At 67.2% G+C, this 27,990-nt stretch overlaps 1 protein-coding gene across 1 annotated transcript; it reads left to right on the top strand.

The window, feature by feature from the left end:
- Positions 1-21,925: 21,925 nt before the first annotated feature.
- CDC42EP4 (CDC42 effector protein 4) lies at positions 21,926-24,138 on the top strand. Its single transcript, XM_055132475.1, has one exon. The coding sequence runs from the start codon at positions 22,058-22,060 to the stop codon at positions 23,096-23,098; it is 1,041 nt and encodes a 346-aa protein (XP_054988450.1). The 5' UTR covers positions 21,926-22,057; the 3' UTR covers positions 23,099-24,138.
- Positions 24,139-27,990: the final 3,852 nt, after the last annotated feature.

The raw sequence follows: 27,990 nt of genomic DNA, 5'->3' as shown, positions 1-27,990 counted from the left end.
AGGAAAGGCTGCGGAGAGGAGCAGACTCATCTGGACGGTCACTCGGGAGACAGTTCCCAGCTTCCGGGGCCGCCCGTGCCGCGCCCCGGGCCTTACTCTGGCTGGGGTCAGCGTCCTTTCCGAGACTGTCTCCGTTTGCCCCCACACCCCGAAGGGGCTCCCAAGAACTGCAGGTAAAGACGCAGCGCGGGCCAGAGAGCACCCAGCCTCGCGTGTGGCCGGCCTCACTCCAGCCCGGCATCACAGAACAGTGCCAGGGTGGCCCTGGGGTCCCCCAAACACCGCCGGAGGCCTCCAGCCCCACCGCCACAAACAAAAGAAAATTAAGATGGGCAGGAGAGATAGCACAGCGGGGAAGGCGCTTGCCTTGCGTGCAGCTGACCCGGGTTCGATTCCCAGCACCCTGTGGGGTCTCTTGAGCCCTGCCAGGAGTGAACCCTGTGTGCAGAGCCGCCACCAGGGGTGGCCTCCTGCCCCACCCCCAAGTTAAGATGCACAGCAGGTGGGGTTCCGGACCCCCCTCCATGGGCGCTCCTACATATTCATACATGTCTAGACCTCAGAGACATGCACACAGGCATGTGCACACATTTGCACACATGTGCACACCTCACACAGCATGTACATGTATGCACATATTGCACACCTCATAGGCATGCACACACCCATGCACACATGTGCACACCTCACGCAGCATGCACATGAACACACATATTGCACACATCATAGACATGCACATACCCATGGACACATGTGCACACCTTACACAGCATGCACATGTACGCACATATTGCACACCTCATAGACATGAACATACCCATGCACACATGTGCACACCTCACGCAGCATGCACATGAACACACATATTGCACACATCATAGACATGCACATACCCATGCACACATGTGCACACCTTACACAGCATGCACATGAACACACATATTGCACACCTCATAGACATGCACATACCCATGGACACATGTGCACACCTTACACAGCATGCACATGTACGCACATATTGCACACCTCATAGACATGCACACACCCATGCACACATGTGCACACTTCACACAGCATGCACATGTACGCACATATTGCACACCTCATAGTCATACACCCATGCACACATGTGCACACCTCACACAGCATGCACATGTATGCACACATTGCACACCTCATAGTCATACACACATTCATATGTGTACAAATATGTGCACACTTCACAAGCATGCCCGTGCACATACACACATTCATACCTGCGTACACCTCACGCACATGCACACACACACCCCAGTCAACACAACTGTTACTGGGCTGGGAACTCTGGAGAAGAGTAAACGGACTCGGGCCCTCAGCCTGAGCTCCGGCAATGACGCCCGCTTCTGGCGCCTCATCACGTGGACTCTGGTGGGTGGGAGGGGCCTGAGATGGGGGGGGTCTCTGCTCGGCCCCTTACCCCAGGCACAGTCTGTGGGTGTCAGTGTGGGGGAGACCGTTGTCCCCGACAGACCCTCCTGGGCCGCCTCTGCTGCGCGCGCCGGGGAAGGGCCCCGGAGTCAGGCCGTCAGGAGCAAGCCCAGGCCCCGGTTTGGAGTGCGGTGCTGGGGGGGGTCCCCGTGGCTGTCTGTGAAGCGGCGGGGGTGGGCGGAGCTGGGACTTAACCGGGCTCCGGAGCACTGGTCCTTTACGCTGGGCACCTCTGGGCGAGGTGCCACATCACATTGGGACGAGGGTGGCACTGAGTGACAGCTGAGCCACACACAGCCCGGGGCACACTCACGGGGGGGTGCAGGAGGGGGCAGTGGGGGGCGAGCAGGGCTGGGGGGGAGGAGACAGGCTGACGCCGGGTGTGGGGGAGGGTCTTGGGTGCTGCCGAAGCCTCTGCAAGGACAAGCCCCTGCCCCGGCCCCCAGGAAGGCCTTGGCCCGCAAGCGCTCTCCCGCCTGCTCTCTGCTTAGTGGCTGCGGCTGTGGCCTCCTGCCGGCCGCTCGGGTCCCACCCGCACGCACTGGGCTCGCTGCTGCGATTGCTCGCCCGGCCCGGCTTCCCGCGCCAGGGTGGAAACGGGAAATAGGAACAGCAGTGCCGGGTGCTGGCCCTGCGCTCGGGTTCGAGCCCCGCCTCCCAGAGGGTCCCCTGAGCACTGCCGGGTGTGGCCCCCAGTAAAAGGGTAGCAGCCCCAGTGCGGGCTTGAGAGGGAGAGTCCTGGTCCGCAACAAAGGCCCCACCCGGTGGGCGGCCCCGGCTGTCCCCAGGGGACCCCCTGGAGGCCGCTCTGGCCTCCCAGCTGGGCGCTCGGGAAGAAGAGACATTTCGGGGTGTGAGCGCTTTCCTGCCCCAGGCCCCCCCTTTCCCGCTCCTCAGAGGCTCGGGAGGGCCCTGAGTTCTTGGGGGGCTGCTCCCCAGCAGCCACAGAGGGTGCGTCCCCCTGCGCCACCCAGACTCCTTTCTCGGGCGCGCACCTGGGCGGCTGTGGCATATCCACCTGCCCCTCCTGTTCCGCCAACTGGGGCCCGGGAAACTCTGGCGGGCAGGTGGGGCCCTCTGCACCCCTGGGGGGAGGGATGTTTGGGAACAAACTTGTCCCAGAGGGTCTAAAGGGGGGCCCCGCTCGAGTGAGAGGACAGCAGGGAGGGCGTTTGCCTTGCACGTGGCTGACCCGGGTTCGATTCCCAGCATCCCACAGGGGCCCTCGAGCACCGCCAGGAGTGATTCCTGAGTGCAGAGCCAGGAGGAACCCCTGAGCATCGCTGGGTGTGACCCCAAAAGCCAAAAAATAAAATTAAATTTAAAAAGGGGGAGGGGGGCCGGAGCGATAGCACAGCGGGTAGGGCGTTTGCCTTGCATGCGGCTGACCTGGGTTCGATCCCCGGCATCCCATATGGTTCCCCCAAGCACTGCCAGGAGTAATTCTTGAGTGCAAAGCCAGGAGTAACCCCTGAGCATCGCTGGGTGTGACCCAAAAAGCAAAAAAATAATAATAATAATAAAAAGGGGGAGGCCCTTCATTCAGAGCAGCTGCGGCCAGTCCCGGCTGGGTCAGGGGGCAGCTCCTGCGGGGCCCCGGGCTCACAGCCACAGCACAGGGGGGTCCCCACTGCTCCCAGAGGAGACGCCTGGCCCGGTGGGCCTGGGAGACCCCTCTCCAGTCTCGCGTGAACAGCAGCACTCAAGGCCAGCATGGGCCCACGCTTGGGAACCAAGAAAAGGCTTCTAGAAGGACAAGGCCGGGCTCTCCCGCGGGGCTCCGAGGGTCCCGGCAGGTGAAGCCCTGAGTTCCACAGATCTGCGGCCCCAGAACACCCCTGGGCCCAGACGGCCGCCGAAGCAGCCACTGGCTTGCCGAGGAGCTCGAAGCGCCACTTCCGTCTCTCCTGACCCTCCTCTCTCCCGAGGACAAACAAGGCGTTGGGTCAGCCTGGACGTGGCCCAAGCATGACGGCCCTGGCCACACCCGGTGCCCGCCAGGATTGCTGAGCGGCGGGCCCTGCCATCTGCTCTCCCTGGCAGAGGCGCGTGCCTCCAGTTCCCCCTGGCAACGGCAGACGGGGCGTCAGAGCGGGTCTTCGCGCCCCTCAGCAAACCTCCGTGTTTTTCCGAGGAACCGCCTCTGCGTGGGGCCCGGCGGGACGCAGACATGTGCAGTGGCCCCCGGGTCACGGGCCCCCACGCCTGGACTCTCCTCCGTGGCCACTCTGCTCTGCCAACACCGCCAGGCCCGCCTCGCCCCCCTCCCGGGTCCCTCCAGCCAGTCCCCAGCCTGGTCAACTCAAGGTCATCTGAGCCAGGGGCTGGAGTGATAGCACAGCAGGGAGGGCGTTTGCCTTGCACGCGGCTGACCCAGGTTCGAATCCCAGCATCCCATATGGTCCCCTGAGCACCGCCAGGAGTAATTCCTGAGTGCAGAGCCAGGAATAACCCCTGTGCATCTCCGGGTGTGACCCAAAAAGCAAAAAAAAAGGGTCATCTGAGCCAGCAACTGTGTCTTTCTGTGATTTTGGTTTCAGGGGCCACAGCCGGCAAGTGCTCAGGGCTGGCTCTATGCTCCGGGATCGCTCCTGGTGGCCTCAGGGGACCCCCCCTGGGGTGTCACAGATGGAACCCGGGTCTGCCACGCGCAAGTCAAACACGGTATCCACCGCACTATCGCTCCAGCCCGGGAGAGATAAGTTTTGGAAGAACTCGTGACCCTGCCCTGCCCAGGAGGTCACGGAAGGGGTCACCGAACAGAGCCAGGCACAGACCGGCAGGGGACAGAAGCAGGAGGAGCGCTGGGCACACCCAGTCACCAGGCCAATGGCCTTTGTGGCCCTCGACCCTGGGGACTCAATTCACATACCAGTTGGACGCCCTGCTGGCCCCAGTGCCCTTGCAGATGCTTGGCTATTTGAGGGGGGAGGTACGCTGGGTGGGAGGGGTAGGAGAAGGATAGCAGAGCGCTTGCCCTGAGCCTCGAGCTCTCTGGTATTCTGGGGGGTTCCCAATCTGGAGGCCAGAGGTTGTCCCAGCAAGGAAAGGCCTGGGGGGGGGGTCCTGAGAACAGGAAATGAAGAAGGGGGAAGGAACTGCTCAGGGCAGGGAGGGCCTCCCCGCCCCACCACAAAAGTGTGCAGCCAGCAGGCTGGAGGGACACCCCAAGGTACCCCCATCCCCGTCTCCTAACCTCCGAGGGAGGGCGGGGGGGGGGGCAGGCGAGAGATGGGGAGTCACAGGGGCACAAGAGTCCCTGGAGAGGCGCTTTTCCTCCAAGGTCCCGGGAACAAAGGAAGAGCCTGAGGGGCAGGACTCGGACACAAACAGGGTCAGGGGACAGAGCGACCGCACAGCGGGGAGGGCGCTGGCCTCGCACGCGGCCAAGCCAGGTTCGATCCCTGGCGTGCCCTAGACAGGTGCCCTGAGCACCGCCAGGAGTAACCATGGAGCACAGAGCCAGGAGCCAGCCCTGGGCAACACCCGGTGTGGCCGGACGACCCAGCGTCAGCCCACACAAAGGGCCTGGGGGGGGGATGAAAGCGGCCCCCAGACGGTGCTAGCCCACGCTGGGAGCCGCGCGTCCGGGGCCCGGGGCAGGCCCGTGCAGCTGTGAGGCTCACACAGGCCCGGGCAGCTCCGACAGGCAGAGACACACGTCCCGGCCTAACGGCTTAGAGGTCAAGTTTCAACCGAGGTGCAGCGACGGCCTCAAATCCCTCTCCAGCGGCAGGGGCTCAGGGCCTGCCAGCGGGCTCAAGCCTCCTGGCTTTCGCTGCATTAACTCCCCCGGGTTATCAACAGGCAGCTCCGGGCTGGCAGAAGGAAGACGAAGGCCTTGTCAGGGCCTCAGGAAGCGGAGGCCGGCCCAGGGGGGGCCCCCCCCCCCCCGAGCTGCGTCAGAGCGAGGAGGCCGGCATCACCCTGGGAATCCTGCAGACGGATCGTCAGCCCCATCCCTCTTCCTGCTTGTCTGTTTGGGGCCACACCCGGTGGTGTGCAGGGCTTACTCCTGGCGTGGCACTCCAGAATCACTCCTGGGGGTGTGCTCGGGGACCACCTGGGATGCGGGGATCAAACCTGGGGACTATATGAAATGCCGGGGATTGAACCCGGGGACCATATGGGATGCCGGGATTGAACCCGGGTTGGCCGTGTGCAAGGCAAACACCCTCCCCGCTGTGCCCAGCCCCATCTTTGTGTGTGTGTGTGTGTGTGTGTGTATGTGTGTGTATGTGTATGTGTGTGTCAGGGGAGGGGAGGCATGAAGGAGGGCAGACTTGGCGGATACTCCTGTCTCAGTGCTCTGGGGTTACTCCCAGCGGTGCTAAGAGGACCGGGTGGTGTCCTGGGTCAAGCTCCTTGGGCTGGCCCGTGCTTGTACGCATCCCCGAGCACTTCCAGGAGTGACCCCTGAGCACAGAGCCACAAGTGAGCTCCGAGCACCACACCAATGCCAAACCCAGGGAGGCGCCATGCAAATCACACGCCCCAGCCCTTCCCGGTGCTCTCCCGGCCCTGCTGTTGATTTCTAGGGTCATTTTGCTTGTTTTGGGGGGTCACACCTGCTGGGGTGGGGGAAGCCATGCAGGGCTGGTTGTTGACCCCCCTCTCCCCACCCCCCCCACACACCCGCATATGCTCTGGGCCCTGGGGCGGCTGGGAGGAGCCTCGAAGGCAGAGCCCTGCTGTGGCTGGGAGGTGGCACCATAAAGGAGAGTGTCAGGGAGGCACGTGTGACAGGCCTGTGATCTGAGCAGGAAGAGCAGCCCTCGCACCCGCGCGGTGAGGACAAAGTACGCCAGGAGCCATAAAGGACACCGCGTGTTCAGAACCGAGGGAGAAGGGCGCCGGGCGTGCAGACCCCTTCTCCCCCGAGCAGAACGGACGTGTGCTGCCACTTCCCGAGAGGTAGGTGGCGGGAGAGACAGCCCTGGGTTCCCGGCGTGGGGGGACCACTCGGGGGTCTCTCGGGAAGGCCACATCTGGAACCGCCAACGGGGGCGGCCGGCAGCCAGAGAACTGGCTCCAGCCCTGCACGGTGGGTCCAGGGACCCGCTTCCCAGCCAGCGCGCCTTGGGAATGATTTTTCCATCATCATGGGAGCCGCGCCTGGGAACAGCCAGCCCAGGGCTGCTTCTGAGGGTCCCGGGCCGGGACTCAAACCTCCCACCTCCCCGCGGGAGCAGGACGGAGCCCCGAAGCAAGAAGCACGCGGGTGGGTTCTGAGGGGTGGAGTGGGAGGAAGGAGCTTGCCTTGCATGTGGCCCACCCTAGCTGGACCCCGACTCCCGCAGAGGTCCCCAGAGCACCCGCCAGGGGTGATTTGGGGACAGCCCCTGAGCACTTGGGGTGCGGACCCCAAACCCAAAATAATAATAATAATAATAATAATAATAATAATAATAATAATAGGCTGAACCCGCCTGGGACTGGCGTGGAAAGCGGCCCCCTCGCCCCCATCTCTCTCCTCCCAGTGGTCCACAGACCCCGGGGCGCCCCGTCTTTCATCCTTACTGGGAGGCGCGGGACCGCGGGCCGGGCACCGTCTATTGATTTCTGGCCAGGCAGAGCCTCGGGGAGGAGGAGCTGGCGGCGGGGCGGGGGGCGCGCTCGCCCCTGGGCCGCGGGGTCCGGCAGCGCCGCTGCCCGGCGCTGGCCGCGGGCCCGGCGCGTCCCCCCGCGCGCGCGGCCAGGCCCCTGGATTTGAACGCGGGGGGCCGAGCGGCGGGGCCGCGGCCGCCGGGCCATTGGCTGCGGCGGCGCCGTGACATCAGCGGGCGCGGGAGGGGCCCGCGAGGGGCGTGTCCGCGCCGCCGCTGCCCAGACGGCCCGAGCGAGCCGGGGACACAGTCGGCCGCGGACATGGGCCGCCCCAGCCCGCGGCGCGCCGCGTCCCCCGCGCCGGGCGCCCGCGCCCCCCGGGACCCAGGTAGGAGCGGGCGCCCGCGGCCTGCGGGGCGGGGGGCGCGCCGGCGTGGGGAGCTGGGGGGGCGCGCCGCTTGGTGTGTGTGTGTGCGGGGGGCGCTCGGGCCCCCGTCTTGGGCCGTTGGGGGTCATAGAAGAGCCGCGATCGCGCCCCGCGGACACGCCGAGACCCCTCCGACGCGCACCCACCGCGCCCAGGTGGCCGCGCGGAGGGACCCGAGCGCGTGCGGGGCGGGTGGGGTCCCCGCGTGTCCGCGCAGCGCGGGTTGGAGGAGGAGGGGGAGGAGGAGGAGGGGGAGGAGGAGGAGGGGGAGGAGCGGGAGGAGGGCGGCGGCGAGGCGGGCGCTGCCGGGGCTGCGGCTCATTTTCCTCTTCCCGGGACTGGGCTCGGCGGGGCGGGCCCCGGGCGCGGCGGGGGGCGGGGACCGGTGGGGGCGGGGTGGGGGCGCCCGGGAGCGGACGGGGGGTCGGGGGGCGTGTGTGTCGCGTGCGGGCCCCAGCGTGGACGCCGGGCGGCGGCGGCGGCGGCGGCGGCGGCGCGCGCGCGGGGGTCTCCGCGGGGGTCCCCGCGAGGGGGGCGTGTGTGCGCGCGCGCGCCCGGAGTCTCTCGGCCCCGAATCCCAACGGAATCCTTTGGCGGCGGGTGGCCGGGGTGGGTTCGGCCGTGGAGGGGTCTTTATTTTGGGGGGGTTAGGTAGGGAAGGACCGAGAAACGCGCCCCACCCCGCCGCACCCCTGCCCCCGCCCCTACGGGAGCGGCCCCGCCGCCCTCCCCCTGCTCGGGGAGCGTCCTGGGGGGAGCGCGCGGGCGCGGCCCGCCGGGGCGGCCGGTTAATGATTGCAAGGCCCGCGGGCTTCGGGCCCCCGCCCGGGACGCGCCCCCGGGGCCGGGGGCCGGGGGGCTGGGGGGCTGGGGGGCGCGCGTCCCGGGGCGCACGGCCCGGCGCCGGGGAGGGGAGGGGAGGGGAGAGGAGGGGAAGGAGCGCGCTGCTAACTCAAACCAGATTCGGGCCGCCCCGCCCCGCCGGGGCAAGTTTTCTCTTTCCTTCCCCCCTTTCTTCCTCCCTCCCGGGGAGACGGGAAGGGGGGCGCGGCCCCGGCGGCTCCGGGCCGCCGGTCACCCCCGCGCCCCCCGCCCGGCGCCCCCCACCCCCAGCGGCCATCTGGACCCGGGACAGCTTCCCCGCGGCCCGCGTAGACAATGAGGGGCCCCGCCGGGAGCCGGGCTGCGTTTTGTAATAGCTGCCCCGCCGCCCCCCTCTCCCGGGCGGGGGAGGGAGGGGACCACCAGCGGGCTGGACTGAATTTTAGGAGAACAAAGAGCACAAAGGACGGGGTGGGGGGCCGCGCTGGGGCCGCCCCCCGAAGTCGGCGCTGGGAGCGGGCCGGGCCGGGCCGGGCCGGGCCTCCGGGGGCCCCAGGCGCGCGCCCTGGGCGGGAAGGCCGGGCCGGGGCCGGGGCCAGGGCCGGGGCCCGCCGGGGTGTCCGGCTGCCACGTGGGTCTCTCCGCCCGCCGCTACCGCCCCGGGCCGCCCGGCCACGTGACTGACCCCTCCGCTGGGTGACCTGCCCTGAACTTGGACTTTGTCCCCCGGGCCCGAGGACAGCTGCCTGTTTCCCACCAACGGGGGGTGTGGCTCTGAGAACCCGCCCGGGGCGGCGGTGTGGGGGGCTGCCGGGGTGGGGAGGGGGCGTGATCGAGGGGGCCTGCTCGCCAGGGGGCCATGGGGGGTCTCAGGCCCTCTGATGTGGGAAAGGGGGGGTGCTGCCCTTCCTTTCCCCGGCCCTGGGCTCCTGCTGGGCTGCTGTGGGGCTGCCCCGCGCAGGTGTCGGCGGGGGTCCCGAGTGGGTGGGGGTCCCCCCCAGCAGGGCCCATGCTGGCCCCCCCCCCGCGGCGCTTCCCAGGCCTCCCAGCTTTGGCGCCGCGTGTGCGATCGGTATCTGGGCCCGGTGGGCGTGGAGGGGTCAGCGGGCAGCTCCCAGGCGGCTGTTGACCCGGCTCCAAGGAGGGTGGGGGAGGGCCGGCGCGGAACCGGATCTGGGCCGATGCCGGGATAAGACTCGGCGGCAGGAGGGGCGGGGGCGGGGCCGGGCAGCCTGCCTGGGCGCTGACCTGCCCCGCGGGCCTGGCCCCGACCTGGGGAAGGAGCCGGGCTCCCCGCCGCCCGGGGCAGCACCTTCGGGTGTCCCCGGTGGGCAGGCCCCGGGCTGCCCGGACCGGGAAGGGAGCGACCGTGCGAGCGTGTGTGTGCGCGCATAAGAGGTGTGTGTATCCAAGTGTGTGAATGTGTGTCAGTGTGTGTCTGTGGGTGTGTCTGTATGTCGTGTCTATGAGTGTGTGCATGTAAGAGAATGTGTGTCCGTGCATGTGTGTGCATGTCAGAGTGTGTGTCTGTGAATGCATACGTGTGTGTGTGTGTGTGTGTGTGCTTGGCGCGTGCTGGTTGCCCTGAGATTGTGTGTGACTCGGTCCCGGGTCACACCCAGGGTGCACTTTCTCCTCCTCACCTGTCTGTCCCAAAGTGCTCGGGGCCAGCCCTGGTGGTGACGCCCAGGGGTTCCTCCTGGCTCTGTGCTCAGGCCTCACTCCTGGCGGTGCTCAGGGGACCAGAGGGGATGCCGGGCTTTGAACCCGGGTTGGCCTCAGGCAAGGCAGGCGCCCTCCCCGCTGTGCTCTCGCTTCACCCCTGCTCCTGCACTTCTGAGGCACAAGAAGTGTGCCGTGGCTGGGGCCTGGCGGGCTCAGGTCCCTTTGGGCCGGAAGTGAGGGGTCCCCGTCATCCTGATGCCGACCTGTCTCCTGCGGGTCAGGTTCCCCCTTTCTCTTCCCCTCCCGGGCTGTTCTTCCCCTCCTCCCCCCCCCCCCCCCCCGGGGGACTTCCCTCTGGCCTCTGATTTCCCCTGGTCCCCAGAGCTTGGTCCTGGGATGGGGGGGCAGGAGGGAAGTTTTCAGGGTTTTTTTTCCCCCAGGGGGTCTGTTGGGAGCCTGAGGGGTGAAGTCAGGCTTTCCAGCCCGGAGCTCGGCTGTGCTGGGACTTTCCCTGGGGACCCTGGTTTGTTTGGGGGGGCACCTCCCCAGTCGCCCGGGGGCCATGCCCCAGGGTCCATGGGCCGCCCTGGCTGTGCTTGCCGGGGCCCTTGGTGCTGTGGCTGAATCAGAGCCCAGGCCTGTCGGCTGGGCCCCTGCTGGGCCCCAACTGTCCCCCCCCTCCCCCCGCCACACTGAAACTCCAGTTCTGTGCATCCTGTGGGCACGCAAACCTCTGAGGGCCACCCTGTCCCCTCCCTGCCCGCCTCACCTCGGAGAGGACCAGGGTCCACTGCCTTATCGCCCTGGACTCTCCTTGGCCCCGTCCGTGTCGCTGTGTGTTGGGTGGATCATTGAACCCAGAGCCGTTCTGTCGCACGCACCTGCGAGAGGGCAGCAGTGCCCGCCACTGGTCCCCCGCTCCATCCCGGCACCCCGGGTGGGCAGAGAGGAACTGACCCACTGCCCAGCACGCGCTTCCGTGGCCGCCAGAGTCCACGGACGGCAGCGCTCTGGGGTCTTGGCTGCGTGGCTTCTGGCCAGAGGGTCCCTGGGGTCAGCTGGCGGAAGTGCCGGTTCTTCCAGGCGCCTGGGAATCTTCCCGAGTCCTGCCAAGAGCAGTGTGCTGACTTGGCGGGCAGGAGCTTCTAGTTTGCTTTCCAGCCACCCCCCCCCAACCTGGTCCCCAGAGCATTGAGCCAGGAGTAGCCCTGAGCACTGAGCCAGGAGTAGCCCTGAGCACTGAGCCAGGAATAGGCCCATAGCTCTTCCGGGGATGGCCCAGCAAGTAGTAAGACTTGAAAAAGGAAGCCTACAGGGTTGGGGGGAGGGCGCACGGGGTAGGGGGCGGCCAGCATGCCTGGCCCAGGACCCGTCTACGTGGCTTCCGTCTCCTCGCAGACTCACCTGGGGGTAGCCCCTGGTGGCCCGCCCAGCAGCGTTGAGGCCTGAGGATCGACACGGGCCGGGGAGTCGGCTGTGCTGTGTGTGGCCCCAAACTCAACCTCCGCCCACCCCCAATTCAATCAGTTCAAATTTTTTTTTTTTACTAGTACAAAGGGGTGTCTGGAGAGCTAGTCCAGCGGGGAAGATGTTTGCCTGGCCTGCGGCCAGCTCCAGTCTCAGCTCCCCGTCCGGTCCCTCGGGTATGGCCCGGAGTGATCCCCGAGCACAGAGCCAGGAGTCCGCCCTGAGCACTGAAGGGTGAGGCCCACCCCCCCGACCTAAACCCAAGATGAATCCATGCCATTGTTTAACCAAGCAGCTCAGGGCCGCAAGAGGGATAATTTACAGAACACGCAACCGCAGAATAAACAACCCCCCCGAGACATGACGAGAGACGGAGCGCGTTTGTGGGACGAGAGCCCACAGACGGGGGGCCGTCTGGGAGGCGGGCGGCTCCGAGGTGATGACGGCTTCGATTAATCCCGGTCTCCTAAATGAGTTCATTGTTTCCTTTTAGTTCTGCTGCGTCGGGATTTCACCGGGAACCTAATAAAAAGTTTGAAAAGTCCGTTTGGAAGGCCGATTCCCTTAGGAAAAACGCCAAGGAGATAACCAGGATTTGGGGGGGGTTGTAGGGGCCGGAGCAATAGCACAGTGGGGATGGGACGTTTGCCTTGCACGCGGCCGACCCGGGTTCGATCCCCGGCATCCCACAGGGTCCCCTGAGCACCGCCAGGAGTGATTCCTGAGTGCAGAGCCAGGAGGAACCCCTGAGCATCGCCAGGTGTGACCCAAAAAGCAAAAAAAAAAAAAAAAAAAAGCAGGCGGGGAGGAGGCGGGGCCAAAGTTGGGACTGGAGCGATAGTACCACGGGGAGGCCTTGCCGTGCCTGGGGCCAGCCTGGGTGTGACTCCCCCCCTCCCCCCCCCGCCCCCCAGACGGCGCCTGCCGGCAGTAAGCCCTGAGTGCCACCAGCTGTGGCCCAGAACAAACTCCAGAGACTCGAGGGCGGCTGTGTCCCTACTAGGAACTCGCCGGACGTCTGGACAGGACGTCGTGGGGTGGCTGGTGACAGCCCGCGGGAGGGGAGGAAGGCGGACACAGGCCTGGGGCTGAGCGGGCCTTTCGAGCGAGGCGGCTGTCCGGGGGGCAGGCCTGAGTGCTTTCCTGGGTCGCCCTCAGAGGGACCGGTGATGGTTTCCTTCCGGAAGGTCTCTGGCCAGTTCCTGTGCTGTGTGGGGGCCACACCTGGGCGACGCTCAGGGCTGGCGCCTGGCCCTGCTGAGCTCGGGGCTCGCTCCTGGCCTGGCCGGGATGCCAGGGATCGAACCCGGGTCCGGCGGCATGCAAGGCGGGCTCCCGCCCTGCTGTCCTGTCGCTGCGGCCTCTCCCCGAGTAGTTCTTCATCACGTCACCTGCCGCTTTTTTTTTTTTTTTTTTTTTTGCTTTTTGGGTCACACCGGCGATGCTCAGGGGTCACTCCTGGCTCTGCACTCAGGAATTACTCCTGGCAGTGCTCAGGGGACCCTATGGGATGCTGGGAATCGAAACTGGGTCGGCCGCGTGCAAGGCAGACACCCTCCCCGCTGTGCTATGGCTCCAGCCCCTCACCTGCCGCTATATAAGTGTCTTTGCCAGAATCTTGGGAGCGGAGAAAGCCATGCGGCGGGGGTGTGCCGGGGGCTGGGGGCGGGAGGGGGAGGGGAGGGGACGGGTGTACACGCGGTCTGTGGCCCTGACAGCCCTTCCCGTGGGGAGATGCGTGTGCCAGGCTCTTGCCGACAGGTGCCGAGCAGGGTGCCCTCCTGTCGGGTCCCTGGCGTAGGGTCTTGCTGGCCCGTGGCTTTCCCCCAGGTCCCCCCACCCCGCGCCCCCCGCCCAGTAAGAGCTCGGCAGATTTCCGCAGGCAGTTCACAAGAGCGGGGCTGGCAGCGGAACAGGCACGTCTGTATTTCCGTGTTCCTCGTCACAGAAATGCCAGTGGCCGGGCGGGGCGGGGAGGGGCGGGTATTGGTTACTGTGCTGTTGGTCGAACCCTCGTCGGTTCTGTCTCGGAGGGGCCACTCGGAGTTACCCGAGGCTGGCTCCAGGGCACAAACGGTCTGGAGTGATACCAGAGCAGGGAGGGCGTCGCACGGTGCTGGCCTGGGTCCTGTCCCCAGCACCCCGTCGGGTCCCCCAGCCAGGAGTAAGCCCTGAGCACTGCCGGGTGTGATCCCCGAGCTCCTCCCCCCCAGACGAGAGAGTCACCTCGCCCTCTCTCTCTGTCTCTCTCTCTCTCTCCCTCTCTCTCCTCTCTCCTCTTTCCTTCTCCCTCTCTCTCTCTCTCTCTCTCTCTCTTTCTCTCTCCCTCTCTCCCTCTCTCCTCTCCTCTCTCTCTCTCCCTCTCTCTCACCCTCTCTCTTTCTCTCTCTCCTTTCTCTCTCCCTCTCTCCCTCCTTCTCTCTCTGTCTCTGTCTCTCTCCTTCTCTTCTCTCCCTCTCTGTCTCTGTCTCTGTCTCTCTCCTCTCTCCCTCTGTCCCTCCTTCTCTCTCTCCGTCTCTCTGTCTCTGTCTGTCTGTCTCTCTCTGTCTCTGTCTCTCCCTCTCTCTTTCTCTCCCTCCCTCTCTCCCTCCTTCTCTGTCTCTGTCTCTCTGTCTCTGTCTCTGTCCCTCTGTCCCTCTGTCTCTCTCCCCTCTCTGTCTCTGTCTCTCTCTGTCTCTGTCTCTCTGTCTCTCTGTCTCTCTGTCTCTCTCTCTCTCTCTCTCTCTCTCTCTCTCTCTCGGGCACGTCCCCTCCTCCGGAAATCATCCTGGACTTGCCGGGATGCCTTGTTAGAGTTCCCGCAGAACTGATGTTGCATCCTTGGGGGCCCCGGCTGTCCCGCTGAGGCTCTCGGGATACACAGTGATGTGACAGTGATGTGACACCGTTTATCGGCACTCGGACCCTTCACCCCCGGGGAATGGTGGGGACCTGGGGGGCCGCACTGGGGGGTGAGGAGTGAGTGGGTGCCCGGTGCCTCCCCGGCGGCTGATGCCTTCATAGCTGCCTTAGAGCGGGCAGGGAGCTGGCAGGGAGCGGGCAGGGAGCGGGCATGGTGGGGAGGGCGTGCCTGGCGTGCTGGCGGCTGGCTTTCGTCCCCGGGTGCCCGGTGCTCCCCGGCGGGATCCCCGAGCCCTGAGCACTGCGGGCACGGCCCAGCCCCTCCCTGGGATAAAATCGGATGGAGAGGGGCCAGAAAGGTGGTTCAGTGGGCGGGCACGGAGGCTGCCTGCAGGAGACCCAGGCTCAGCCCCCGAGCCGCCTGGTCCCCTGGGGATGCCGTGAGTGGCACCGCGGGCAGGAGGGAAGAGTGAAGGTGGCCGGAAAGCAGCCTTACTAAGCATTTGCTCTGTTCCGAGTGCTCGGCCCCCGGGGCTGCGAGGCACCGACTCACGGGGCGGCCCTGGGGGGGCGCAGGATCCTGGGGGGACTCGCTCCGGCCTCCGCGGGACACTGGGACCCCCAGTGCCCTGCTCCTGTTGGCCTCGTTCCCTCTCCCTCCCCGGCCGGAGGGGCTCCATCCAGCCCAGGGGATGTTGGTCCCGGCCTGGCTCAGACCCAGACGCTGGTGTGCTGAGAGTCAGCGCCTCCGGGCAGGGGGCTATGCCCAGGCAGGCGGGGGGGGGGGGGGCCTGACTCACACCCGACCCCCTAAGGGAGGGGTCTGCAGAGCAGGGCCCCTCGGAGGGAGCAGCTCCGGGTCCGTCCTGTCCGCCCACCCACCCACTGCTCCCGGCCCCCCGACGTGCCCGCGGAGAGGAGGCCTGGTGCCCGAGGGCTTGGGGCCAGCGGCCCCGGCTCTCTCCCGAGTCTCAGTTTCCCCTCTCATGACTCGCTCCTGGCGGGGCTGGGGACGGTGCCCGCTGTGTGGGCTTGTGGACCTGTCGGCATCTGCCAGGCGCCCTGGGGTGCCCCCCCGACCCCCCGCTTCTTGTTCTCTCTGCAGCCTGGGGAGAGCGGGGCATGTTGGTGGGGGGGTGCGTGGACCCCCCCTCCCCTCGGTGCCCGTGGGCGAGCCCGGTGGGAGGCGGCTTCCCAGGGCAGTGCCAGCGGGAGTGGGTGGCTGGGGGTGGGGCGGGCCCTTATCGGGAAGCAGCTGTTGGGGACAAGTCCTGCCAGGGGGGGCGGGAGGGGCCTAATCTCACGCCCCCCCAACACCTGGTGGTTAGTGATTACCCGCTTTGCCCTCCCACCTCCCAGACTTGCTCTCGAGTTAGAGGACCCAGAAGTGCAGGGTGGGGGAGGGGAGGCGGGGATGGTCATAAACCGCAAGGGGTCTTTAAGCCGGTACTCAAGGAGAGTCTGGTCCTTAAGCCTTTGATGTTCAGGGGTGGGCGGGTCCCACTCAAGCCCTCCCCTCCCCGCCCCCCCAGGGCTTCTCAGCCATCCAGTGTCCACCACTCCGGGTCAGCAGTGGCCTCTGTGTTTTCTCCAGCCTCTGCTGTCTGACCCTCCCCGCCCCGCCCCTCCCAGGGCTGCCCTCCTGCTCTGCCTGGCCGCTTCCTTTCCTCTGGCTTCCAGGTACTGACCCCGTGCCTCGTGGGGGAGGGCTGGGAAACCCCTCGTGATGGTGATGGAAGCGACGGGCCATTGGCTCAGAGGCTTGGTGGTTCGATCCGGGTTCGATCCCCAGCATCCCATAGCGTCCTTCGAGCACCACCGCCGGGAGTGAGCCCTGAGCCCGGAGCCAGGGGTGAGCCCTGAGCATCGCCGGGTGTGTCCCCTCCCCCGCCAAAGAGAAATATTGTCCTGGGCAGCTTTGTCCCAGCCTCCAAGGGCCCCCGCACTCCCGGTGCTTCCTGGTTCCCCAGCTCCTGGGCTGCTGGGGCGGGGGGCCCCTCCCTCGGGGCGGGGGAGACCAGATGCAGATGGCCCGGCCTGGCACCTGGGCACAGTCACCTTCAGATGGGAGCCGGGTGCCCTGGGCTTGGGCACGTGGCCGCTCGCCGGCCCCAGGACCTTTGACAAGCCTTTCTCCTGCCCAAGGGCACCCCAGTCCCTTCTCCCCGTCCTGCTGTGTTTTTCGTGGTGAATTCCCTGGGCGGGAGAAGGAAGCGGAGCTTCTGTGTAGATTTTGTTTTTTCCTTTAAAAGAAGGAAAACAGGCTGGAGGGAGAGGAGTCTGGGAGCCAGGAGCTTGCGGTGCAAGCAGCTGTTTCTGGCTGGATCCCCAACACCCCACAGGGCCCCCCTCACTGCCGGGAGGGACCCCTGAACCCTCCCAGCCGTGACCCCAAGCCCCGCCCATCACCCCCCCAAGGGGAGGGAGATCCAGATCTGTTGATTGGCTTTTTCCATTCCGTGGCCACGTAACCTCGTTCTCACCCTCACGTTCCTCCAGCTAAATCTCTTCTCAAAAAGTTACTTTGATGGGCCAGAGCGATAGCACAGCGGGGAGGGCATTCGTCCTACACACGGCTGGCCCGGGTTCGATCCCCGGCATCCCATACGGTCCCCCGAGCACCACCAGGAGTGATTCCTGAGTGCAGAGCCAGGAGGAACCCCTGAGCATCGCCGGGTGTGATCCCCCCCCAAAAAAATTACTTTGAGGGGCTGGAGCAATAGCACAGCGGGTAGGGCGTTTTTGCCTTGCACGCGGCCACCCGGGTTCGATTCCCAGCATCCCATATGGTCCGCTGAGCACCGCCAGGAGTGATTCCTGAGTACAAAGCCAGGAGTACCCTTGTGCATAGCCAGGTGTGACCCAAAAAGAAAGAAAAAAAAAAAAAATATTGATATACACACACACACACACACAAAAAAAAATCCACACAAAAAAAAACCCCACAAAAATGAAAAAGCGTGGCCCCACGCTCAAGTGAATGGTGTTTGCTGGGGGCGGGGCTGGGCTGGGCTGGACTGGTCAGCTCTGCCGCCCAGCACTGCTGCTCAGTCTGGTGGCACTGGGGGCCTCGGGGCCACACCTGGTGGTGCTGGAAATTGAACTTGGGGTCTTGCACTTGTCCTCTCCCCCCGTCACCCCTGCACTAGCTCCCTGACTCCTTTTGTTTGGGGGGGGCGCTCAGCTGGCTGCTGCCCTCGAGGCTGGGGGGGGCTTGGTGGTACCCACAGTGCCAGAGACAGAACCCGGACCCCCTGCGTGCCCAGCACTGCACTGCCCACTGAGCCATCTCCCTGGCCCTCTTCCTGCCCGGCTGATGGAGTGAACAGGCCGTGCCCGTGTGAGAATCAGGGCCTGTGTCCATGGCCCGGGGCAGGGCCTGGTGTGGCTGCGCAGGAGCCTTCACACCCCCTGGGTGTTGTCAGAGGATGTTTGACACGGATCCGAGGGCTTGCGGGGGCTGGACCCGCGCCCACCCACCTTCCCGCCTTGGGCTTGCTGTAGGTTTTGCTTTCTGGGTCACACTGGCAATGCCCGGGGGTCACTCCTGGCTCTGCACTCAGGAATCACTCCTGGCGGTGCTCGGGGGACCCTATGGGATGCTGGGAATTGAACCCAAGTCGGCCTCGTGCCAGGCAAACGCCCTCCCCGCTGTGCCATCGCTCTAGCCCCTCCGGGAGCACTTTGAGGGCTGCCTTGGACACCTGGGTCACCCTCCAGGCCCCTGCCTGGCCTCCCAGGTGCCCGGCCCTCGGGCTTCATTCTGTCCTGGTCACCATGGCCTCCCCGCCCGGGCCCTGCACGCGTCTCCCTGCATCTCCCCTTGGCCGGGGTGGCCTTGGCGAGCCCCACCCTCTGCCTTCTGTCGCTCAGTCACCAGCCCCTGAGCCCCTTTCTGTTGGGGTAACTCCCTACTCCTCCCCCCCCCCCCCCCCCGCAGGGCCCTCTGACCCGTGGCTGGCCTGGCCCCGCTGTCCCCACACCCCAGGGTCGGGGCAGTGGGCAGGGCTTAGCCTGTTGTTTTCACTGTTAGTTCCCAGAACCCAGCCGTGCAGGGGGGCGTGGGTAGGGGTGCAGCGAGTGGGGGAGCGGAGAGAGGGGAGGAGGAGCCAGTTTCCGGCCCCCGTTTCCATGGATACCGCAGGGCAGGGGGCGGGGGGTGGGGGCGACCGTCTCTGCCCCCGCCCCCCCCCCCCCCGGCAGTGATTGGTGGGGGCCGCGGTGGGGGCCCCCAGCTCCTGGTGTCCCTGTGGTCCACGTGGCCGCAGGGAGGAAGCAGAGGGCCAGGGAGGACCGCCTGCCGCCCCCTTTCCCCACCCGGGCTTTGCCAGAGAGTGGGATGTGGTTTCCGGGGTGGGGTGGGGTGTCCAGGCCGGGCGCTGGGGGCGTGGCTGCCCGTGGTTAGGACGCTTGTTTTAGCCGCTTTTCCAGAGCTGAGTCACGGCGCCAGGAAGGCCCCCCCAGCCCGTGGCTCCGGCCCCTCGTCCCCCGACTGGCCCGGCCACCTGCTAAGGGCCCCACCGCAGCTGACCTCAGTCCATCCCCGGGATTGAGTGACCCCTGGAGGGCTGGGCGGACAGTTCAGTGGGGAGGGCACTGGCCTTGCCCATGGCCGGTCCGGGTTCCGTCCCTGGCAGCTAAGCGGGTCCCCTGAGCACAGAGGCAGGCGCTCGCCCCGAGCCCCACAGGTGTGGCCCCAAGCAGAAATAATAACGATGATGGTGAGAATAATAAGAACTGGCGAGCACAGAGCCTGGAGCCAGCCCTGAGCACTGCTGGGGGGAGTCCAACCCTCTTCCCCACAAAAAAAGTCACTTGGGCACCGAGACGCCAACATCCGGAAACCAGCCGTGGGCCCCCCTGCAACCTGGCTGTGACCTCGGGACCCCAGAGCTCAGACTCGGCCCTGCCCCCACCTCCGCGCTGACTCCCCCTGTTCCTTCAGCCCCTCTCTGCACGGCGTGACAGATGGTTGTCCCGCCCCCAGCCTCAGCCCCGGCCCCGGGAGCAGATGTCCCAGGCAGAGCAGTTACGGGGGGTTGGGGGTCCCACGGGATCCTGGGGGTCCCGGGCTGGCGAGGAGGGGGGTGGTATGGAGGAAGCTGTGGTGGTGCTCTGTCCCGTGTCCCTCTCATCCCGTCTGGGGGGGGCAGGGGTGAAGGAGAAGGTGGGACTCTCCCCCCCTCCCCCGTCGGGCCCCCTTGTCGCTGCCCTAAGGGGCCTGACGTTTACGAGCGGGGACGGGTCCCTGCCTCGCCCTGGTTTCTGTCGTCCCTCTCCACCCCCCTCTGCCTCACGTGTGTCCGCGGGCACGTCTGACCCCTGATGGGCAGCCGACACGCCTGGACATGCCGGGGCTTTCCCGGCTGGCACAGGGACGCCTCCGCGTGGGTGGAGGCCACGGGGAGGGGTGCGGGGTGCGGGGTGGGGGGGGCCGCGGAGACTTCTGGGAGGCAGGCCCCTCCTTCGGGCAGCTGCCAGTGGGCGGGGCACCCGGTGGGACCTGGGCACTGACCATCTCGGCGCCACCTGCACGGGCGCGGGCTCGCGTCCACGCCCCGCCCCGCGCCCGCAGACTTCAGCCCGGAGGGAAACGTTCCTTCTGCAGGCCCGGTCCCGCCATCCCGGGCTTGTGGGTGGGCACGCTCGGCCGGGCCGTTCTTGCTGCTCTGCCTGGTGCTGGCAGAACCCAGGGGGACCCTCTCCCAAGAGCCCGGCTCGGCTGGTCTCCTTCCACTTCCTGCCTGACCAGAGCCACGGTCTGACCTCAGAGCACGAGGCTGGCCCAGGGCTGCAGTGTGTCGCCTCCCGCTCGGGACCCCAGCGAGGGAAGGACCCTCGGACCTGAACTTTGTGTGTCTCTGATTGAGCAAACTCCAACCCCCAGGCCTATCTGGCCCCTCACTTGGTTTTATAAATAAAGTTTTATTGGGACACAGCGTGGCTAGCGGCCAGGGGTGTTCGACCCTTGATTTCATGCCATCAAGATTGATCTCCGGGCCGCAGAGCTAGTGCAGCGGGGTGGAGCGTTTGCCTTGCCCGCGGCCTACCCGGGTCTGATCTCAGCTCCTCACAGCCCAGCCGCCAGGAGGGAGCCCTGAGTTCGCCAGGAGGGAGCCCTGAGTTCGCCAGGTGTGTGGCTCAAACACAAAAGCCAAACGGAGACAGAAGACTGGGTCTTTGTTCACTGAAATCTCTTTGTTTTTTTTTTTTGTTTTTTTTTTTCCGCTTTTGGGTAACACCCAGCGATGCTCAGGGGTTACTCCTGGCTCTGCACTCAGGAATCACTCCTGGCGGTGCTCAGGGGATCCTGTGGGATGCTGGGAATCGAACCCGGGTCGGCCGCGTGCAAGGCAAACGCCCTCCCCGCTGTGCTATCACTGCAGCCCCGAAATCTCTTCTAGGAGGCTTGGCCGGCCCCTGGCCAGGCGGTTCACTTGTCTCATTATTCAGGGGTTGGAGCCTTGGGTGTCAGCAGGGGGACGGTGGAGAGAAGGAGAATGAGGCGGGGACCCGCCGCCCACCTCAGTGCCTTTCTGGGGCGTTCTCCTGTGGCTCTGAGCCCAAGTTACCCATGTGACCGGTGCCCCAAGCTCACTGCCACCGCCTTTTCCAGATAACTGAGGGAGGGACGCGGGCAGGGACCTGGGGCTGGCGGGAGAAGCCGGCAGACTCGGGGACGGCTGCCCTCAGCTTGGACAGGGGCAGCTGGACGGGAATAGCGGGTTAGAGGCCCAGGTGGTCCCAGAGCCTGGGGGCTGTGCAGGTGGAAGGGGAGGTGCTCAGGGTCGGGGGCTGGGGGTTCAGGGTTCAGGGAATAGGCCCTTTGGAACCTTCTGGAAGCTTCTAGAAGCTTCTAGACCAGTGGGATTAGGAGACTGTCTGCAGAGAATGATGTCGCTGAAGCTGTGGGGAGAGGAAGGGCCCTCAGAGGTGCTGGGCTGGCAGGGGGTGCAGCCTGGAGGGACCCCCCCAGGCTCAGTACAGCCCTGGAGTGCAGGGAAATGGGTCTGAGGTGCCGGGCAGAGTGCGGGGGTCCGACGGAGCAGGGTTTGTGCTGGGGAGGTTCGGTTTTTGCTGAAAGGTGGGTGGGTGGGGGTGTCACTGAGCTTCCCAGCCTGGCCCCAAGGCTCGGGGTGTGGGTGTCCTTGGCACCAGCGGGGGTGTTGCGGGCGAGACCCGATACAGGCCCCCACCCGGCGGGGCCCGGGAAGCCGGGGAGCTGGTTCTGTGGGTCCCGCCGCCCCGCCCCGCCCCGCGCCTGATTCAGAAGTGGAACCGGAGGCGCAGGCCGGCCCCCCGCCCCCCCGCCCCCCCCCCCCCCCCCCCCCCGCTCCCGGTGCCTGGACAATGAATGACTCAGGTTAAGTCTCCCCGGCCGCCCGGATTGAGGTCAGGCGACAGGAAGAAATTGAGGGGTGCCGCCAGCCTGGCTGCGGGGCCGGGCTGGCGTCTCCGTCTGGTCTCGGGGTGCCGGGCTGGGGGCGCCCCGGGGCTCCGGGAGGGGGGGCGGCGGGGAGGAGGGAGGGAGGGAGGGAGGGCCAGATCCAGGGAGCACCTGCCCCTGGCTGGGCCCGTCTGCAGTGGGCGCGGGGCAGCTCCCGGCCTCGGGGTGGACAGTCAGTCGCCCGCCTAACCCTGTGCCCTGCGCTTCCCTCCCCGCAGGCCTGTGACCGCCCGGCCCGCCGGCCCCGCCCACCCCGCCGGCCCCGCCCACCAGCCGACCCCGCCCATCCCGCCGGCCCCGCCCATCCCGCGTCTGACGCCCGCGCGGCCGGCCGAGGGTCACCGCCGCGGCGCCCGTCCCCGCCGGCCGCCGCCATGCCCATCCTCAAGCAGCTGGTGTCCGGCTCCGTCCACTCCAAGCGCCGCTCGCGGGTGGACCTGACGGCCGAGATGATCAGCGCGCCGCTGGGCGACTTCCGCCACACCATGCACGTGGGGCGCGCGGGCGACGCCTTCGGGGACACGTCCTTCCTGCACAGCGGGGCCGGGGAGCCGCCGGACGCCGCGCCGCCGGACGCCGAGCCCGCCGCCCCCAAGCGCGGCCTGCTGTCCCGCAAGTTCCGCGGCAGCAAGCGCTCGCAGTCGGTGACCCGGGGCGGCGGGGAGCCGCGGGACGTGCTGGGCAGCCTGCGCGACTCGGCGCTGTTCGTCAAGAACGCCATGTCCCTGCCGCAGCTCAGCGACAAGGAGCCGGCCGAGCGCGCGCCCGGCCCGCTGCCCCGCAGCCTGTCCTCCAGCCCCGTGAAGCAGGCGGCCAGCCCGGAGGCGGCGGCGGCGGCGGCCGGGGGCCACCGGAACGGGGCGGCCAGCCCCGCGGCCCTGGCGGACGCCCTCCTGGACGAGCAGGCCTTCGGGGACCTGGCCGAGCTGCCCGTCGTGCCCAGGGCCGGCCACGGGCTGAAGCACGCCGAGTCCGTGCTGTCCTTCCACATCGACCTGGGCCCGTCCATGCTCGGCGAGGTCCTGAGCGTCATGGACAAGGACGAGTGGGACCCCGACGGGGAGGACGGCGGCTACCGCGACCGCGACCGCGATGAGGAGGAGGAGGAGGAGGAGGAGGAGGAGGAGGAGGACGTCAGGCACGCCCCGGCGGCCGCCACCGCCACCCTGGGGTCCCCCGCCCCGCCCCGGCATGCCCCGGCCGCGCAGGAAGAGGGGTGGGGGGCGGCGGCGGCCCCCAGCCCCGGCTCGGCCCGCAGCGTGGGCAGCCGCGCCACGCGGGACAGCAGCTCCCTGTCCAGCTGCACGTCGGGCGTCCTGGAGGAGAGGGGCCCGGCCCGCGGGCCGCCCCCCCGGCAGCCCGACAAGGAGTTTTCCTTCATGGACGAGGAGGAGGAGGACGAGATCCGGGTGTGAGGCCCGCGGCCGCCCCCGAGCCCCCCGCCCCCGGCCCCCTCCCGCTCCCCTGCCCCACGGGGGGCCCCACAGCACAGCACGGGCCACGAGGGGGATTCCCTTCCCTCTCCCGCCCCCCCCCCGGCCCTCCCAGATGGGAGTCAGACGTCACCCTGGCTCCCGAGGACCCTCGGGGGAAGCGGGGGTCGCTCTCCTGGAGCCCCCCGGACGTTAGGGACCCTTCACTGCACCCCCCTGCAGGGAGGGAGGAAGCCAGACAGGAGCAGAAGGGCCTTCCCCGGGGGGTGCGGGGAGCAGGCAGGCCCCCCCAACCCACACCCTGGTGGTCGCCTGTCCTTCCCTCGCGGGGGTCAGCCCTTCCAGAGCCGTGCTGGGGGCGGAGTCGGGAGCCGGCTCCGGGTCCGGGAACTTGGCCGTGAGGCTCCTGTCGCCCTGTCGCGGGGGGCCTGGGTCCTTAGGACCCTCTAGCTCCTTGGGACCTTTTACTGACACCTCTGGGGGGTGCCCGCCCCGCCCCGCCCCCAGCCGTCAGTAAAGGAGGTGGCTGGTGGGGGTGGGGAGGCGGGGCCTTGTGGGGGCCGCCCCTCAGCCTATCCCCACTCCTTCCTCCCCCCTCCCGGGCCCCAGGGACGGGGGTCCTGGCTTAGCAGCACAACAAAGCCCCTGTCCAGACGCAGTGGCCCCCTCGAGTGGCGTCGGGAGACTCTGGCTCTTCTCGACTGCCCCGTGTCACCGCCCCCTGGAAGCCCGCCCGCCCTCTAGAGTGAGCAGAAGGGGGGCGCGATGGGGGGGGGGGGCGGCTCGCAAATGGGAACCAGCTGGCCTCGCAGCCGGCCGACGACCACGTGACAGCGACCCCCCACCTCGTCTCGGATCCCAGAGCCCCCTGGGGCTCCTTCTGCACGGCCCCGTGACGTGGGGGGCGGGGCCGGGCCGGGAAGGGCCCCCCAGCCCCCCCAGACCAGTTCCAGATTCTGAACAGTGTATATTTTTTCAAAATCTTGATAAAACAGCAGAGACATTAAAAGCACTGTAGCACGCCCGGTGTCCGGCTCTGCTTCGAGGGGGTGGGGCGTGGGCGGGGCCTGGGGCTGCTGCTTTGGGACCCTCCCGTGCCCGCCTGCCTGGACGCCCCTGGCTCCTGCCCTCGGCCCGCGGGATCTTCAGTGCCGGGCTGGGCTGTCGGGCCATGCAAGGGGCGGGGTCTTTTCTGCCCCCCCCCCCCCCCGCCATGAGCTGACCAGCTAAGCTCCCGCCGACGAGCGAGGGGCCTGTGTCCACTGCCTGCCCCTCTGCTGGCCGACGCCCCTGCACACCCCCTTTCCCCGACGGGGCCACTCCTGGAACCCACTTTCTCTCCCCTGAGCATCCGCGCCACGCACGGGCTTTGGAAACTCCCCCCCCCCACCCCGGGAAGTGCCCCAAGCCCGGGTCTGTCCCCTGATGCCACCTGACAGCCGTGAACAGCACTGGCCCCAACGCCAGGGGTGGGGGAGGGGATGGGTGGCACCAGCGCCCACAGCCTGGCACTGCCCCTGGCCTCCACAGACATGAGCCCGCAGGGTTGGGGGCCCCTCGGGAGGGCAGGGGAGGACGCGCGCACCCCACGCCCTGTCTGCCGACGGGGCACTGCTGCTTCCTGTCGAAGGGGGCACTGGGGGGCCCTGGCAGGCTCAGCCATCCTGGGTGGGGGCGGGCAGCCGACCAGGGGGTGCAGGCAGAAGGAGCTCGGCCGTCCCCCTGAGCCAGCCCGGTGTGGCCCGAACGGCACCACGGCCCCCTCCCGCCCCTGAGGGAGAAACAGGCGGGTCCAGAGCCCTTCCTGGGGGGGGGGCCTCCTCTGTCCTAGGAACCCCGGCCCGCACAGCTTCACCCAGGACACCTCCTTCGAGCAGGCATCCAGGGGGTGCCCGGGGTCTGCCTCGGGTCCCGTGGGCCTGGGCCGCGCCCAGCCCTCCTGCCCCCTGCTCCTGGCCTCTCTCTGGCCCCCCTGAAGCCTCTGACTGTCCGTCACACAGCAGCCCGCCTGGGCTGGGCTGGGCTTCGCTGGCCCCTGCCCGAGCTGCCCGGACCCCAGGGTGTGTCCCGCCCCCTCCCGCCCGGCCCTCCCCCCAGGGCTCTGCCCAGGGCGCCCACTGTGCTGGCCTGAGGCCATCCACGCCCCCGCCTCAGAGGAGAGCACGGAGGAGCCAGAGCTGGGCCCCCGCCTGGAGGGGGCGAGGGTGGGGGGGCTGGGGCGGGGTCCACACTGGAGCCTGCGGTGACCAGGCTGGGCACAGCTGCCCGCCGAGAGGCCAGTGGACCATCCGGCTGGGTGGACATGGAGCTGCGTGACTGGAGGAGGCAGTGTGTTTGTGTGTGTGTGTGTTTGTGTGTGTGTGTGTTTGTGTGTGTGTGCCTGTGTATGTTTTTTGTGTCTATGTGTCTGTGTGTCTCCCTGTGTCTGTGTGTGTCTGTTTTTGTGTCTGTGTGTCTCTGTGTGTGTCTGTGTGTCTCTGTGTGTGTTGTCTGTGTTTGTGTGTCTCTGTGTGTCTGTATGTCTGTGTGTGTGTGCCTATGTGTGTGCGTCTCTGTGCCTATGTGTGTCTATGTCTCTGTGTCTGTCTGTATGTCTGTGTGTGTCTGTGTCTGTGTGTCTGTGTGTGTATGTCTTTGTGTATGTTTGTGTATCTGTGTGTGTCTGTGTGTGTGTGTCTGTGTGTGTCTGTGTCTGTGTGTGTCTGTGTCTGTGTTTCTGTCTGTGTGTCTGTGTGTGTCTGTGTCTGTATGTCTGTGTGTGTCTGTGTCTGTGTGTCTGTGTGTGTATGTCTTTGTGTGTCTGTGTGTCTGTGTGTGTGTGTGTCTGTCTGTGTGTGTCTGTGTGTGTGTGTGTCTGTCTGTGTGTGTCTGTGTCTGTGTGTGTCTGTGTCTGTGTTTCTGTCTGTGTGTCTGTGTGTGTCTGTGTCTGTATGTCTGTGTGTGTGTGTGTGTGTGTGTCTGTGTGTGTGTGTGCTTTTGTGTATTGCCAGTTGCTGACTGAGCATCCACACCCGGCAGTGCTCAGGCTGACTCGTGGCTCTGTGCTCAGGGGACCCCCTGGGGTGCCAGGCCAGTGCCCTCCCCGCTGACATGACCCAACCTCGCGCTCCCAGAGCCTCGGGCTCCGTGCACAGGGCCAGGCCAGCAGCCCGGCGGGCCGAGAGCCAGCAGTGGCCGGGTGGACCTGCCCTTCCCGGCCAAACGCTCCCCTCCCCGGTCCTCCCCCACCCCGCCCTCCGCAGACCCTGCTGCCCCACCTCGCGGGCCCTGGGAGCCGGCAGCCAAGTTGGGGGGGTTGATCCCCGCCCCCAGCCCCAGGCCCGGGGCTTCCTGCCAGGCGGAGGCTGGGGAGAGGCGGGGGGAGGCGGGGGGGGGGGGAGAGGAATTTGCTGGCAGATGGAGGCTTCTGGTTCTGCCTCTCAAACCTGTTACTCGAACCCGCCCACCAAGCTGCTGTTCTCCAGGCAGGCTCCCAGCAGGGCGGGCGTGTGTGTGTGTGTGTGTGTGTGAGCTCGGCTGTGCTCCCTAACAGGACCCCGGCCCAGATTCCCCCCGCCCTTAAGGAGCCAGCCAGGTCACAGGGCGGCTGGAGTTTGTCGCTGGCTTGGAGAGGGCCCAGTGGAAGAACATAAAACACAGCCGGGAAAAAGGGGTCGGAGGGAAGCCGGGCTGGGCCCAGCGGGCACCCGGGGCGAGGCCAGGACGGCCGAGGGGCCCACGCCAGCTTCCAGCGGGCCTCGCCAAGGCCCCCCCCCAGCCCGCCCCGTAGAAAGGCTCCCAGAGGTGGGCCCAGAGTGGCAGCACAGAGGGGAGGGTCGACCCGGGTTCGATCTTCGGCATCGCACAGGGTCCAAGAGGGACCAGAGCGATGGCACAGCGGGGAGGGCATTTGCCTTGCACACCAACCCGGGTTCAAGGGTTCAATCTCCGGCGTCCCATAGGGTCCCCCGAGCACCGCCAGGAGGAACCGCTGAGCACCGCTGCCTGTGACCCAAAAAGCAACATGCAACAAAGCAAAACAAAGAAACCCACAGAGGAGAAAAGGGGGGGTTCAGGCACCCCTCCCGGCAGTTACAGTCCAGCAGACCCCAGTCTCAAGGGGGGGGCTGGGGTCCACGTGCAGATGGGGAAGGTCAGAGGCTTTGTCGGGTCACCCCTGAGAGATACGGCCGCGGGAGCCAGGGAGAGCTGGGGGGGGTGCCTGGAGGACCCCGAGCGGGTGGGCTGCTTGTTGTCCTGTGACCAAGCCTGTTCCCCTCCCAGCACCTCCCCCGCCCCCTGAGCACCGCCAGGAGTGGCCCCGAGTGCAGAGCCAGGAGGAAGCCCTGGACACGGCCGGGTGTGGCCCCCAAATAGCACAAACAGAAGGAAAGAAGTCAGGCAGGGGCTGGGGGGGCGCCCGGGGTCTTTGCTCAGCCCCCGCCCTCCTGCAGGGGCCCTTGGCGGGGGGTGGGGCGGGGGGCCCGTTGTCTGGGCGCCACCCCAAGAATCTGCCCCCTCCGCCCCGCGTCCGTCCGGTGTGGGGAGGCGGCTCGGGTTCGGACGCTGGCCCAGCCGGGGCCGGACGCTGCCAAGTGCCCGGCCTGGCCGGAAGCCGCTCTCCGAGCCGCGGGGGGCTTCCGTGCCGTCCGGGAGTGGGGGTGCAGGGAGCAGGCGCCCCATCCCGGGGTCTCGTTCACGGGAGGGCGGCTGCGGGGACTGGGGGGGGCTGCGAGAAACCCAGAGCCACAGAGCGGTGACCCCGTTTCCCCAGGCCCCCTGGGCACCCTCGCAAGCCCCATGACCCCGGCGTCTGTGTGACAGACCCCACCAGGCTAGTGACGGACCCACCAGGCTAGGGACAGACCCGTCAGGCTAGGGACGGACCCACCAGG

The sequence above is a fragment of the Sorex araneus genome, chromosome 3 (assembly GCF_027595985.1).
Source record: "Sorex araneus isolate mSorAra2 chromosome 3, mSorAra2.pri, whole genome shotgun sequence".
In the NCBI taxonomy this organism is placed as follows: Eukaryota; Metazoa; Chordata; class Mammalia; order Eulipotyphla; family Soricidae; genus Sorex; species Sorex araneus.
Note: the sequence above shows the minus strand (reverse complement) of the source record. Positions and strands in the feature narration are given on the sequence as shown.